The sequence below is a fragment of the Notamacropus eugenii genome, chromosome 1 (assembly GCF_028372415.1).
Source record: "Notamacropus eugenii isolate mMacEug1 chromosome 1, mMacEug1.pri_v2, whole genome shotgun sequence".
In the NCBI taxonomy this organism is placed as follows: Eukaryota; Metazoa; Chordata; class Mammalia; order Diprotodontia; family Macropodidae; genus Notamacropus; species Notamacropus eugenii.
Genome location: NC_092872.1, coordinates 518,300,603 through 518,315,498, shown reverse-complemented (window position 1 = coordinate 518,315,498; position 14,896 = coordinate 518,300,603). Strand labels below are relative to the sequence as shown.

Below are 14,896 nucleotides of genomic sequence, written 5' to 3'. Positions count from 1 at the left end.
CTGCTGTTCAAACAGCACTGGCCTATTTGTTGTTCCTCAAACATGAAACTCCATCTCCGTCTCTGAGCCTTCCATGTCTGGAATGCCCTCCTTCTTCAACTCGACCTCTTAGGCTTCCTTTCAGACTCCACTCAAATCCTACTTTGTGCAGGCTTTTCTTAGTCCCCTCATCTGCTGGTGCTGTCCCCTCTCAGAAAACCTTCCATCTATCCTTGTATATCTCATAAACACCTATTTCTTTATATGTCCTCTCCTCCATTGAATCTGAGTTCTTTAAACACAAGGTACTTTGAAATTAGGGATTCTAAGAAATGGAGATGAAGTGGGAGTACACTTTTGTAGAAGGGGCAATCTGTGGAAAAGAATGAACATAAGGAAAATTTAGAAGATCAGTTTAGCTAGACCGTAAAATTCTTGATGAGAATTAATGTATAATAAGATCAGACCTATGCTTTAAGAATATCACTCTGGCAGCTGAGTGGAAACAAGGAGAGAAGTGATAAGCTTTTGGGGTGGTAGCTATATGAAGAGAGAAGGGAGCAGAGTTTTTGTGGAGGTGAGACTGTCAAGTCTCAGCAAATGACAGAAGGAGCAAGACTTCTATTTGACTTCTCTTGCTCCCTGAGGGAAGTGGCCACATCTGGACTTTCCCCTGGAGCCTAAAGATAGCCATGTTCCCTAGAGATAGTCTTTGTTTGATAATCTGATCCCAGTCTGTTCTGAGTCAATCCAGGAAGCTGGCACTCAGCAAACTACCTTTGGAGAAAGAGAGCAGGTTCTCTGCATACAAGGGAAAAGGGTAGACTTTCTAAAAATACATCCTTGCTGAGGTGGACCTGAGGCCCCATCTATTGTTCCAGAGTCTCTAGCCTGGGAATGGATCTCCTACTCTGCCCCCCCCCCCTTTCCAGACCTTTCCAATCCCTAAGAAAAGAAAAGACCTGCTTGCCTGCCCTTGGGGAAGAAGAGAAGGGCAGCTGAAGGGGGGGTGGGGTGCAGGAAGGAAGCTATAAGCCACCCAGCTGTTGAACTTTACTCACAAATTTTAAGAATACATTTCCAAGTTCATGCTGAGACTGAGGCTCAGGTTGTAAACAAAACTCCAAGGCATTCAGGAATTCCTTATGAACCTCTAGGATGTCTTCAATGTTGGAAAAGAGAATCTGCGGAAAACAGAAAGCTCACATTAGTTGGGGTCAAAAACAGTAGAGGTCCAAATCCAAATAAATTCCCAAGTATTTCCTGAGCCTCCTGCCCAAGATCACAGGTACTAAGCAATAGAGTCTTTTCTAATTCCAGAACCAAGACTCCAAATCCACATGTTTCCAAATGCAAATCAAGAGAGACTGAATGAGTGGAAATTTGAATAAACTATATAGCATCTATGGAGAAATCATTTCCTCCATTTTATTTTTTTAAAGTAAAGAGATTGAACTAAATAAAAAGTTTTGGACAAATCGTGGTTCTAGCCCTCATGAACCTTACTGTCTGGGTAAGGAAAAAAAAGCATAAACCTAGATACCCAAAAGATGCGGTATGACAAAGAGCAAAGTGCAAATTAAAACAATGAGGCGGGAAAGGTAAAGAGTCATCCGAGTTGGACTTTAAATGGTAGACAGGGACAACATTAAAAAAGGATAAGGAAGAAAGGACATTTGAGGCATAGGTAACAATGTGAGCAAGGGTATGAGCACAATGTATTGGGTGGGGGGCAGCATGGTGAAGATTCATGCAGGGCAATAATATGTGGCTACTCTGGAAAAATACTGACTTGACACCATGGTGGTCAGACCTTGGGGAGGGTCTGAATTCTAGATTGAAGATGTTTTACTCAGTAAGCAAAGGGGAGCAACTGGTTTTTATTAGAGAAGTACATGATCATGCATAAGAAACATTATTCCAGCAGCAGTAGAAAACATGAATTAAGGGAGAGAAGAAGCAGGGAGGCCGATAAAAGGCTGTTACAACAATATGGAGAGAAATAATGAGGGCCTGTTCTTTGGTGATGAGTGTAGGAACAGAGACAAGATGAGAGAAGAAAGAGATGATGGATGGTGGAAGCTACAGAACTTGGTAATTAACTGAATATATGAGAGGTGAGAAAGAAGAAAGGGTTAATGATGCACCAAGGTTACAACCATGGGAGACAGAGAAGGCAATGGTGCCAAAGACAAAGGAAGGAGTTTAGAGGGAATGGTAATAAATTTAGTTTGGAACATGATGAACTTGATCTACTATCTCCAGAATTTCCAACCCTTAGATTCCCAATCCCTTTACCTAGGCAGGTCCTAGCCATGCTTCCCTTTACTCCTTATTCTCTAGTCATCTTAGTGACTTCACTATCCCCTTTGTGCTCCCCTTTCCAGTTCTGGAATTTTAATCAGGGCAGCCCTGCTACCTGTTTCTGGAAGGGGCACACAAATCACCTCCTAATGGACCCTTTCATGACCTCTCCCTGGCCCTGGCCAACATTCAGCCTAGGTATGTGATTTCCCGCTTTGGGAACATAAGCTGTTTGATGACAGGGACTCTTTTTGCTGAACGTAGTGCTTAGCACATATTAAGCACTTAGCAAATGCTTTTTTGTTTATTTATTGGTTCCTATCTAAATGGAATTCAGAAGACAGGCCAGGGCTTAGAATTGTAGATCTAGGAATCCTGCACAGAAGGGGTCACTGAGATGGTCAGGGAAGGGAAGAAGGGGGATGGGGAGACAGAGACAGAGGCAGAGAGAAAGAGAAAAGAGAAACAGAGGTGTAGAAAAAGAGCAAAAGAAAGATAAAGAGGCAGATAGAGAAAGAAAAGACCAAGGACAGAGCCCTGGGCAACACAGACATTAAAAGGCTAGGAAGAGGAAGAACCAGAAAATGAAACAGAGAAAGAATTATAAGAGAGGCAAGCACACAGGAGATTCTGTGTTTGTCCTTCGTTGCCAAAGAAGACCACGCCATCAGAGAAATGATGACATGACTTGCACTTGACTTTGTTTTGAGTGAGGGAGGGCTGTGTAGGACACCAACCTCACTTCTTCTCCAGAGCCATCTGAATCCAGTGACCAGATCATGTCAGTGACCAGATCAGTGATCAGGATGACTGGAGATGACCCAGGATGCACTGGGAGACCTTGGCCCCTTTAGACCAAGGTCTATTCAGGTACTCACTTAGGTGAGGTAAGGCCCAATTCAGTGAATACTTCTTTAGGAAGAAGCCAGGAGATGGCCCCTTTAATGAGGCAAAGAAAAAGAAAAGACATCAGGACAGCTGAATCTGAAAGGCACAGTAAGGTAGGAGGGATGGGCTGGCATCCCCCTTCCTCTCTATCCCCACAGCCACCATCCTAAGTCAGACCTCCACTGCCATCCTCCTAGTCACTCCCTCCAACAGCCTTCTAACTAACCCTTTCTCCTTTCCTCCTCCTCACCCCAGAACAAACTATCCTTCATCTATGCCAGATGAATTTTCCTTATCTACCTATCTGGCCATGTCAGTCCTCGTTACTTAGAACCCTTAAAGTTTCTTACTACTTTACAAAGAAAGTTCAAACACCCCAGCAAGGCATTCCATGTCCCAGCACAATCTAGCCCCCCAAGTCCATCTCCCTGTCTGCTAGCTCTATGCCCATACAATGAACGGCCTGCCATTCCCACACATTGTCTATGCTTTGCTATCCACAGAGCCTAGTTCACTTTATTCTCTAGGCCTTGAATGTCCACCTTTGATAGCATAATATGCTTTTTATAGCATGTAATATAACATTTTAATTGAAGTACTACTTCTCCCCTGAAGCTTTCCTGTCCCCAAATTAGCAATACCCATTCCTCCCTGAAATCTCACCTAGTTCTTTGGAGCAAGCCAGAGTAATATAGTAGAGAATACCATATCGAAGACCTACTGTCCACTAGTTAGCCTTTATGAACCTCAGTTTCCAAATTTAAACTTGGAATTTTTTTTTAAAAAAGAATGTTAAAAATCATCTTCACATGTAATTGAGAAAATAAAATATTATTCTTTTAAAAATGGCCCTCAGTTTCCTCATGTGGAAAATGAAAATCACATTTGTACTATCTCACAATAGAATTTTTAAGGAAAAAACTTTATAAACATGAAAGTGTTACAAAAAAAGAACTTTAGTGGATATTGTTGTTTTGCATTTTATTAATGTGCATATCTGTCATAGTTCCCTACTGTACCATGAGCTCCATGAAGGCAAAGACTGAATCTAGCTAAACTTTATATCTCCCCAAGTACTTTGTAGAGTACTCATGAGATACTGAATAAACATTCACTGTCAGAAAGAATTATGTGAAGCGATGCAAAAAGAAGTAAGCAGGACCCAGAGAATAACATGTAAGTGCCTATAACTTTGGGAAAGGAGAAAGGAGGGAGGAGAAGAAGGAAAAAGGAAGGAACTCGATGTTGTGTAATTACAAGAAGCAAGCTTTGGCCTCAAGGAAAAAATGTACCTTCCTGCCTTCTGGGAAGAAATGGGAAAATATGGACGTGGAACATGGCGTATACTATCAAAAGTTAGTAGACTGAACAACTAATTTCCCACCTTTCTTTGTAACAAAAGATAGCTCTCTAGAGAGAAGAGACATTTATTTGGACACATCAGTGATAGGCAAAAAATAGCAAGAAAAAATTCTTAATTAAAAAATTATTTCAATGCTGATAACTTTAAATGAAAGTGGAATCATCCACTCTAGATATCCTGAGAAAGGAACTCAAGCTAGAGCTCAGAATTAATGTAAGCCAGGAGTCAGGCAGGAGCTGGAAAAAAACCTTTTGGCTCCCCTCATCTGGCCCAGAGCTGGATGCTACTCCATTCCCCAAGGAGGTGGGGCAAAATCCAAGCTGCCTTCTGTCCACATGGAGGGATTATTGATTCCTTCCAGAAACTCCACAGGCCAAAGCCCTTGAGGACCAACTGAGGCCTGGATATTCATCTGTCCTTTCAATCATGGGCACACAAGCACACACTCAGAAGGAGGTTAAAGAGATAAGCCAGACACAGAATCTGACCCTATGTGAAGTAAGGATGGCAGTGGAGGCTGTATCTTCCAGAGCCTTTGGGGGAGCTAAGGAAGGAATCTTGGCATAAAAGAAGCAGCATCTTAGGAGAGATATTTAGGGGACCTGGGCTGTAATGACTAGCTCTTAATTCATAGGATAACAGACTTAGAGCTGAAGACATAGGATGTGTCAACCACACAGCCCTCAGGCTGCATGAGGCCACAGAACTGTGGCCCAAACACATTAAAATATAACTGGACAATATTTAACAATCTAAGTCACTGTGAACCTATAAAGGTAGTGGCTCCCTGTTCTACTGACACCTTGGATCTAGGCTAACCTTATTTTACAGACAAGGAAACCAACACACAGAGAGAAGTGACTGGCCCAGTGTCATTCCAACTGGTAAAACAGCAAAATTAGGATTTTAAAATAGGTTTTACAACTACAAACTGTGTGTTCTCCCTTTGTTTATTTGAGGCTCCACGGATGGGAGAATACTCTGGTTCAGGCCCAGACCAACGAGCACCACAAAGTACATGTGGGAGGGAAAGAAGGAGGGATGCTCCAAAGGGTGCTGATGGACAGACATGGGTGTCCACAAGGCAGGATGCTAAGACTCCTTCAGGTGGGAAGGGGGCCTCAGTTCATCCTTCATCTTCCACTCCTCATGAGGAAGCAGACGAAAAAGCATTCCTCCCTCCCTCCCCTGTCTCAGCACCCACTATTCTCCCTGTCCAGGACCCAGACATACAAACCTTGACATTCTCCTCAGTAATGCACTTGTCTGCTGAGTCAGCCACATTCTGCCGGATGCGATGCAAAAAAGCCTAGGGGGTAAAGGAAAAGAAACAAAGACAGTTAGAGCTCAAATGTTCACACCTGCCTAACTTGGTTGCTCTTTCTAGGCAGTAGTAACTGGGCATGGGCCAACAAGGCCCTGAAAGAACTGGGCCATAGGTCTGATTTTCACCAGTGTGTATCAATTCAAACTTCTTTCCCATTCCTGACAATCTGTCTAATATGGCAGAATGTCCCAATCTTCCCTTAGCTTCCTTAACAGGACTCAAAGTCAGAAAGTAACCAAGTCACCCCCAAATGTATACACTGAGATATAATTCAGCTCACTGCTTAAGACATTACAAAAGGATAGGGCCTAAGGAAGCTTACCCTTTGGAGCCCTAGTGAATCTTTCAACTAGATCACAGGGAGGTAATTTATTTCTCCTCTGGGACACCTCCAGGCCTCTCCCCTCTGGCCGGGAGAGAGCCAGCTGTTCCTAATCCTACCCCAAGGGAGCCAGGGAGGGCTGAGGCAGAGAGAAAGATAACTCGATGAATGGGTCCACAACAGAGAAATCCTACTCCCAAGCCCAGCTAAGGCACCCCAGGACTCTGGATCCTTTAGTATCGGGAAGGTCAAGAGAGATGAGCTCCTGCAGGGTGAGGAAGAAGGGAGAGGACAAGTATTTATTAAGTACCTACTACATGCTGAATGTCTTACAAACACCTCATTGGATCCTCACAACAACCCTGGCAGGTAAGCGCGCTAGTGCTATCTTCATTTTACGGTTAAAACCAAGGCAGGCAGCGGTTAAGTGATCTGCTAGAGATCACACAGTCTTACTGACTCCAGGCCCACAGTCCTAGTCATCACCTCAAAGGAGGAACTCTGGAAAAAGGGAGAAAGAAAAAGCAACAAGGAGGAGTTTGCCTTAGGATGGAAAATGAGGGATGACTACAAAAGAAGCACGGCATAACAAAAATATCAGTTAACTGGGAGATGGAAACTTGGTTGCTCCCTTGCCACTAATTAGCTGATTAACCTTGGGAAAGTCATTAACCCTTTTTAGGCTCCAGCTTTTTAGTAAATTGTCCTTCCAGCTGTAAAAGCCTTATAATCTTAGTTGTGGGCTAACTGGAATAATTGTGTTATATAACTGTCATGTGTGGGGTGGAGAGGAAGAAAGAGGGGAAGGAAAGAGAGGGAGGAAGGGGGAAAGAGACAGACTGTGCAGAGAACACTGAATTTGGAATCAGATGGTCTGAGTTGAAATCAAGGTTCACCTATTTCCCAGCTTTGTGACCAAGGCCAAACCACCTACCCAGGTTTGAATCTCAGTTCTGCTACCAACTATGTGACCTTAGGAAAGTCACTTTATAAAATGAGGGGATTGGATTAGACGGTCTCTACGGTCCTTTCAAGCTCTAAAGCTAAGAGCTGGTGTCTTATCGGTGCTTGCTTCTTCCACTGTAAAAGGAGACAGCACTTGCACAGTGCACCTAGCAGAGTTGTTGCAACAGCAAATGAAATAATGTATGCAAAGCCCTTTGTAAGCCAGAAAGCACTGTATAAATGTCAGCTATCATTATTAATATTATTTTAATTGATGGGCACAATCAGCAGCTTGAAGGCTGCTGACTAAAATTTACCGGCATTATAGTCACCATGCGTGTCATATCTAATAATAGCAACAAGCCCATAGCGAGATGTGCAGATCGCATTAGCTGGCAGTCAATTCCATCAGAGAGCTGAGCCCATGTGTTAATTTAAAAACCAGCTTCTCTCCTGACGCCTGTCTGGGGAGATCACTGCGTGTCAGAGGGAGGGAGGGAGACAAAGAGGGACTCTCACTGAAAGAGAACAGCAGGGAGAAGGAACAAGGAGGGAGGGAGAGAGAGAGAGAAAGAGAGAGAGAGAGAGAGAGAAGGGGAGAAGGGAGGAGTGAGACAGTTTTCCAGACAAGTTGTCAAATCTGTTCCAATGTCTGCAGGTTTTTCTATGGCTATCAAGGAGAGCCCCTCAGCTGTCACTGCTCATTGTCACGCTCATTAAGAGATGGTTTGGGGGCCCTGAATTCCTGGCAAATGATTTTCGGAACCATGAGATTGCTGGGAACACTCCCAGGTAATAGAGATGGTAAAGGCATCAGCTCCTTTTAGATTTTCTCCACCCTCTAGTCCTGGACAAAACTGAAGTTAGGAAAAAAGGAAACAACTCTTAGGGCCCTGCTCCTTGCTAGATAAATGTGGCAATTTATCAATTAAGCACCTATTATGTGCCAGGCCCTGTGCATGCACAAGGCATCCAATGCTCTGTTGTCCAGCTTAAAGGCCACATTCACGAGCCTGGCCAATGTTAACATTAATCAAGGGATCAGAGGGCTTGGGGAAGGTAAGAATCTGAGGTCTGCTCTCATGTCTTTCACAGTTTGCTATGTGACCCTGAGATATCTGGTCCGCAATTTCCACTGGAAAGCTAACTACAATCGGAAGTGGGAGTTGGACAAAGAATTCTAAAGTCCTTTCAAATGGTAACATTCTGAGGTCTATGCTCTAAGGTTCCTCACAGCTCTAAAACTCTATGTTCTCTGTTCTAAAAGGCATAATCAGGAAGTAGGGGGCACTAAATGTGCTAGATCTGCTGTGTAACACAGGGCAAGAAACTTAACCTCTCTGGGCCTCTGCAAAATAAGGAAGTTTGACCTAAATGATCTCCAAGGTCCCTTTCATATCAAATCCTATGATTCCACAGCTCAAATATTCTATGTGAATTCCTTTCAACTCCAACATTCTACATTTTAAAGAACATCTTCCATTACTCAAACTTTGTATTACATGTTCTGCAGTCTCTTCTACTCTATGACCTGAGACACTTTTCAATGCTCAAATGCTGCATTCTGTTACATGGTCTTTCTATGAGTAATGAGAATCTGAACAGTACAGAAGTGGGCAAAACTCATCTGCTGGGGTTAATGGGCAGAGACCTAAGGTTCGCCTTGTCCTCTGAATCCAAGTTTAATGGACTTCCAATGATACCACCCTACAGGGCCCCTGCACAGGGTGACATTTTTTAATGCTAAGAGCATTTCCAGTTTCAACATTCTGTTCTATTCCCCCCTCCAGCTCTGCAATTCTATGTGCTAAGAAGGTACCTTCTAAACTGACTATTCTATATTCTAAGGATTATTCCTACTCTATCGCTGGCTTAAAATTCTAAGACTTCAAAACAATCCTATGGGTGAGTGATACCAATGCTGATGAGGACCTTCGGGAGTGAAAGTTTGGTGGGGGAGGGGTGCCACCAGAATATTAAGGAAACTGGCCATGCTTAAAGTATTTGTCAACACTAAACCAAAGCTGGCTAAGGGGCACAAAGGGACAGGAAATTGTATAACCCACTTGCTGTCCTAGATTCTGGTTTCCTGTCCCCATTTTCTGAAATTGGTTGTGGGGCTTTGCACATCCCAGGGCTCTTGCCTGTCCCTTCCAAGGCAATTGTGAGGAGACAATGGGTAGCCCAGGCTGCCAGCTGTGGGCCCTGCAAGAAGAGGTGGCCAGAGTCACCTCCAAGCATTCTATGTTAGCCAACACCAGATTGTTTTTTTCTATAGGTCTATCAGCTGTGGCCCACACCCTGCAGTGTAAGTTAATAGGAAAATGCTCAGTCTCACTCCTACTCCAACAACACCCCGTGCTGGTGCTCCTGAACAAGACGAGACAGGGACCTATCTGCCACAGCTACTCTCACCTCTGCCAAACCTCCTTACTCCACAGATGGAGTCAGTGAGGCCCAGAAGGAAGAAAAGACTTTGTCAAGGTCACAAAACTATTTCCCTTCCCTCTGACAGCTCAATGGCTCCACATCTTGAAGGTTCTGTTCACAGGCCATCTTTCTCCATGAAGCCTTCTCTGCCCTTACCCCTACTGAAAGGGGATCTCTCCCTCATGTGACCTCACAGGATCTGTCAATTTGTAAATTTCAACCTATTTATCCACCTACTGAACAGCAAGCTGCTGACAGTAAGTCAGTAAGGCTCACTCACCTTTATAACTCTCCCTTAGCATTGTACTAATGTGAGTATATCAACAAGGCCCACTTACGGCCTGCTGAGAGAGCTGACAGATGTAAGTATATGGCAAACAAATATGTATCAATAAGCAGTACTTACTATGTTTCAAGTGCTAAAAATAAAAGACAAAATCAGCCCTGAAGAAGCTCATGGGGTAAAGAGCGTGTAAATAAGTGCAAAGTATTTTTGATCAATGCAAGTCATTAAATATTTATCCAAATATCCATTCTGCGCTAGGTGCTAGGAAACACAAAGATGGAAGTGGACCCAGTTCTTGGCCCCAAGGATGAGAAAGCCTGTTAAAGAAACACAACTTGCACAAATTCAAGTGCTGTATAAGTTCAAATAAAATGGAGAAGATAAAATAAAAGGAAGAAACCCAGATAGCGTTAAAGAGAAATTAGGCGGTGTACACTGGACAAAGTTCCAGGGCTGAGGTCAGGAAAAGAAAGCTGAGTTCAGATCCAGCCTCTTCTGTAAAATGGAGACCGTAAAAGTACCTACTCCTCAAAGTTAGCATGAGAATGAAATGATTTGTGACACGTTTTGCGAACGTTAAAGCACAACATGTTACATGCCAACATTAGAAAGAGCACCTTCATCAGGAGAAATCAGAGAAGGCAGTATGTAAGCTGAAAAGGACAAAAGCAAATAAAAAAGCAAAACCAGACAAAGTTGAAACGAGTACATCCTAGGCATGTAAGCTAGTGAGCTTAACTATAATTCCTGGAAAAATTCTAGAATTTATTTTTAAAGGGACAGGTATAGAAACGGAAGTAGAGATGATAAGAAAAGGTCAGACCAAATTAACCTCATTTCCTTTTCTGACAGGAGAACACTGCAGACACAGTAGATATAATTTACCTAGATTTCAGCTAAAATTCTGACAAAATCTCTCATGCCATCCTCACTGACAGGCTAGAAAGGTGAGCTAGAGAGCTCACTGAAAGAGCAGTCATTAGTGGATCAATATAAACCTTGAAAGAAGTATCTAGTGAACTACTCCTATGAACTGTCTCTTCTAGACTGTTTAAAATTTTCACCAATGGCTTATATAAAGTCATGCTTATAAAATCTATAGAAGACACAAAGCTAGAAGGAAGGAAAATGCAAAAATACATCCATATACTAAGGCAGACACCTCAGTGGTGTGATGTAGATATTGCCAGGCCTGGAGTCAGGAAGATTTGAGTTTAAATCCATCCTCAGATACTTTACTAGACTAAAACATGTTGTGTGTGACTGAACAACAAGACCAGGATGAGGGCTGAAGCTAGTAAAGTCCTATACCTGAACTGGAAAAAAAATCAGCTGTGCAAGTACGGGAAGAAGAGGGATGGCTAGAAAGCAGTTTTTCTCTAGAAAGGATTTATGGGTGTTAGTGGACTGAAAGTTTGGTATGGCAGCCAAAAAAAGCTAATGCGGTCTCATAGATCTGATCTTCTGTGTGATCTTTTATAAGAGAGGCACAGTGACCAGAACATGAAAGGTGATGGTCACTAAATATATTTATTATATCACATTATGTTCACGTCTGGACTGCACGTTTTAGGAAAAGCATTGTAAAGATAGAAAAGGTGAAAGGCTACTAGCATCTTGAGAAGCCTGGATACCATGACAGTCAGTTGAAAAAAAGAGAGATGTTAAACCTAGAGAAGCCTAGCTCTCATCAAGCATTTGAAGGGCATCATGTTGACAGTTCAATTCTCCCCGGCCTCTGCAGGCAGAACTAAAAGCAATATGTGTTAAGTTTCAGAGAGGCAGCATTAGACTATTTCTGTTGAGGGGGACCACCAACTCCTCACTCTCCTTACCCAACCATGTCCAAACAATTACCTCCAGCACATCTCTCAGGGATAAGGCTGCACAACATATGGCATGTGGGGCAGCCAGAGGAGTCATGGGACAGTCTCCCGAAATCCTATGTTGCACAGACCTGCGCTAGTAGATACACCATAAAAAGTCTTTAAGAGAAGGCAGGGTTTGAACTCAGTCTTGATGGAAGCCAAAAGAAGCAGGAACAGTAAAAAGGCAGGTGTCCCAGGATTGTAGGGTCCCAGGCTGCATAAAAGCCTGAGGGTGGGAGGAGGGGGAGAAGAGGTCATGAAGGGCTTTGAACCAGAGGTTTTCTGCATTTGATCCTGGGGGTGAGAGTTTACAGAGTAGAGGTGTGACATGGTCAACTTTAGGAAAATCACTTTGATGGCTGAATCAAGGATGGGCTGGAGTTGGGAGAGACTTAAGACAGGTAGATCCACTAGCAGGCTACTGCAATAGAAGATACTGTCTGGTTGTTAAATAATATATGATAAGTGATGGGTTGAGTCATTAAAATCCAAAGTCAAGAAAGAAGAGATACTCCAAAATGGGGGCAGGGGGGAATTCTAGAATAGGACAAATAGCTTACTATGGGATGTTTGAGCTACAAGGGTCCTCAGAGTATACAATGTTAGAAGAAGGAAGGAAAACAGCGCCAGCCACTGTTCTAAGCACTTTACAAATATTGTCCCATTTGATCCACCCGTGGAAGGTGTTTTTGTTAGCCCCCTTTTACAGCTGAAGAAACTGAGGCAGACAGAGGTGACCTCCTCAGAGTCATGCAGTTGGTAAGTGTATAACATTAGATTTGAACTTAAATCTTCTTGACTTCATATCCAAGACTCTACCCACCTAGCTAGGAGCCTTTGTATATATAGCACAAAGAATGTCAGAACTAGAAAAGCCTTTGGAAATGGAATTCCAGGGCTGGAAGGAATCCAGAAAACAACGAATGACTGAGCACTGAATGCCTATCTATTTACAGATCAAGAAACTGAGTCTCACCCACAGTAAGACTGAGAACTAGACTCTGGTTTCCCAGTAGACTTTTCACTGTGCATGATAATTTACTTGCATACTTCTGTTTCAGTGTGATGCAGTAGAAAGAAAAACCCCCTGAGCTTTAGTCACAGTTTTGTCCCCAACTTACTGCATGACCTTGGGCATCTTAAGATCAGTTTTCTCATCTCTCAAACGGAGATGATAAATCAACAATTTCTCTCTACTGAGACTCGGAATCAGGAAGATCCGAGTTCAGATATAATCTTAGAGAGATGCTATTAGCTATCTGATCCTCGGCAAATCATTTAACCTCTACCTGCCTCAATTCCTTCATACAGAATAATAATACCACCTCCCAGAATTGGTGGTGTGGGGATAAAATGAGTAAAATGGCCTGGAACACAGTAGGCACTTAATAAATGCTTGTTTCTTTCCCCTCTATTCACCCCTCAAGGTCTCTGAGAGAGAATTCAAGTAGATAATGATTATTGAAATACTTTGGAAACTAAAATGTACTATACAGTTCACCATTTATTACTCAGTTACTGAGAGGCAACATGATACAGTAGGAAGAGAATCAGACCTGAATTCAGGGGAGCTAGGTTTGAATAGTAGCTGTGTCACATTCTATCTGGGGGAGCCTGGTCTAATCCCTTAATTTCTCTGGTTCTCCAGTTGTTCTTCGACAAAAGAAGAGAGGTGAATATATAATGGTCACAAAAGTTCTTCTAATTCTAGAGCTATGATCTCATGAGTCATCAAAAATACCAGCATCTCCCTTGAGGGGGCACTGAGGCTATGCCATGCCTCTGCACCAATGTCCTACTACCTTCCCTAGTTCAAGCCACCCCAATAAGGCAGAGCATGGGGATTTCCCAGGCTGCAGTCAAAATGAAGACAAGTAACCAGCCAAGGATCATGGAATTCTGCCAGGTAAACATGAAGACCACAGTGGCAGTGCTTAGAACGGATCCAGCCTTAAGGTCCCTTTTACCATCTCCAGCATTCTAAGTTCTAAGGTAACTTTCAGCTCTGACTTTCTGTGTTCTAAGGTTTTTCCAGCCCCAAGCTTCTGTGTTCTAAGATTTCTTCCAGTTCAGACAATGAGTGTCTAGGTCTCCACTGTTTTCACTGAAGCCAACTCAACATCTGAAAACCCTTCTCCAAGCAAGAACAAAAGCAAGGCTGTCTGGCCAGCTCACCCACCAGTGAACTGGTTACCAACTGACCTTTAAAGGCTGATCTTGTACAGAAAGGGTGTGCGTCTCCTATTTCTGAAACCTTCTATCCCTGCCAGTGATCAAGACCCCCACGTTCCTTAACTGAATGAAGCTAAACAAGCTTTCTTGAAGCCAAATTTGAGGGGAGAAAAGTGACTTGAGAAGAGAGAGGGTGAGGTCAAGAGAGAGCTGGTGTTGTTTTACAGACAGTGTGGGAGAGTGGGGGCCTTCCCCAAGAAGAGGCCAAGAGAACAGTCTGATCTATCTGTGTCAAGTGACATCATAAATGCTGTCCACAGGTGAATCAGAGATTCCCCTCCTCCTCTGCTCTCTGTCCTCCTCTGCCTCCCCTTCTGTTGAAGGCCAAATGGGCTCTGGGGATCCAAGGTACTCACTCCTGCTTGGTTCCTCAAACCAAGACAGCAATGCCAAGAAAAACAACTGAGAAATTCAAATGACAGTAATAGGTAGATAATTCACTAAAAGACCATAGGCCCTTGACGTGCGCATACCCACAGAGACTCACGTGTACATGTACACACACACATAATATTTATAGAACAAGAAATCTAAGGGGGATGTTGCAGGATGTTACAAATCATTCACCCAAGTTCAAGGAGAACTCACTAGTCAATGCAATTCACGGAGGGAATTTCCATTTTCCTCCTATCCGAAAGCAAGGCTTGGGTACTTCTGAGACTGAAAAGTTAGGAAAAACTTAAGTGGGGAGGGAGGGGGCCTTTCATATATCTCTATTTCTATGGTCCCTTCGAGCTCTAATACATATTCTACATACTAGAGGTTCCTTCTCCCTCTGACTTTTTATCGGTCTAAAATTCTTTGCCACAGAATGGAGGCAGGGACTCTATGACTCAGCCAACTAGTCATACAGACACTGCTCTGAGGAAAGTAAGGAGGAACTGAAGCAGAAGGGGAAAGCCAAGACGGTGTTCTTGATAATGCCAGTCACGACTAAGCACACACCAGGTCA

General features: G+C 43.2%; 1 protein-coding gene across 2 annotated transcripts in view; it reads right to left on the bottom strand.

Annotated features, from left to right (window-relative positions):
* The window catches only part of PREX1 (phosphatidylinositol-3,4,5-trisphosphate dependent Rac exchange factor 1), a 227,343-nt gene that overhangs the window by 137,853 nt on the left and 74,594 nt on the right, over positions 1-14,896 (bottom strand). Inside the window, exons 1-3 of one of the 2 annotated variants that reach the window (XM_072633626.1) lie at positions 13,915-13,929; positions 5,772-5,843; positions 1,041-1,163 (exon numbers count right to left, since the gene is read on the bottom strand). Coding sequence is in view for 1 of the 2 variants with exons in the window: in XM_072633625.1 (XP_072489726.1) it covers positions 1,041-1,163; positions 5,772-5,843 (195 nt within the window). In the remaining variant the exon portion in view is untranslated. Of the gene's footprint in view, positions 1-1,040; positions 1,164-5,771; positions 5,844-13,914; positions 13,930-14,896 lie in introns of those variants that run through there. The other variant, XM_072633625.1, reaches the window with a different exon arrangement.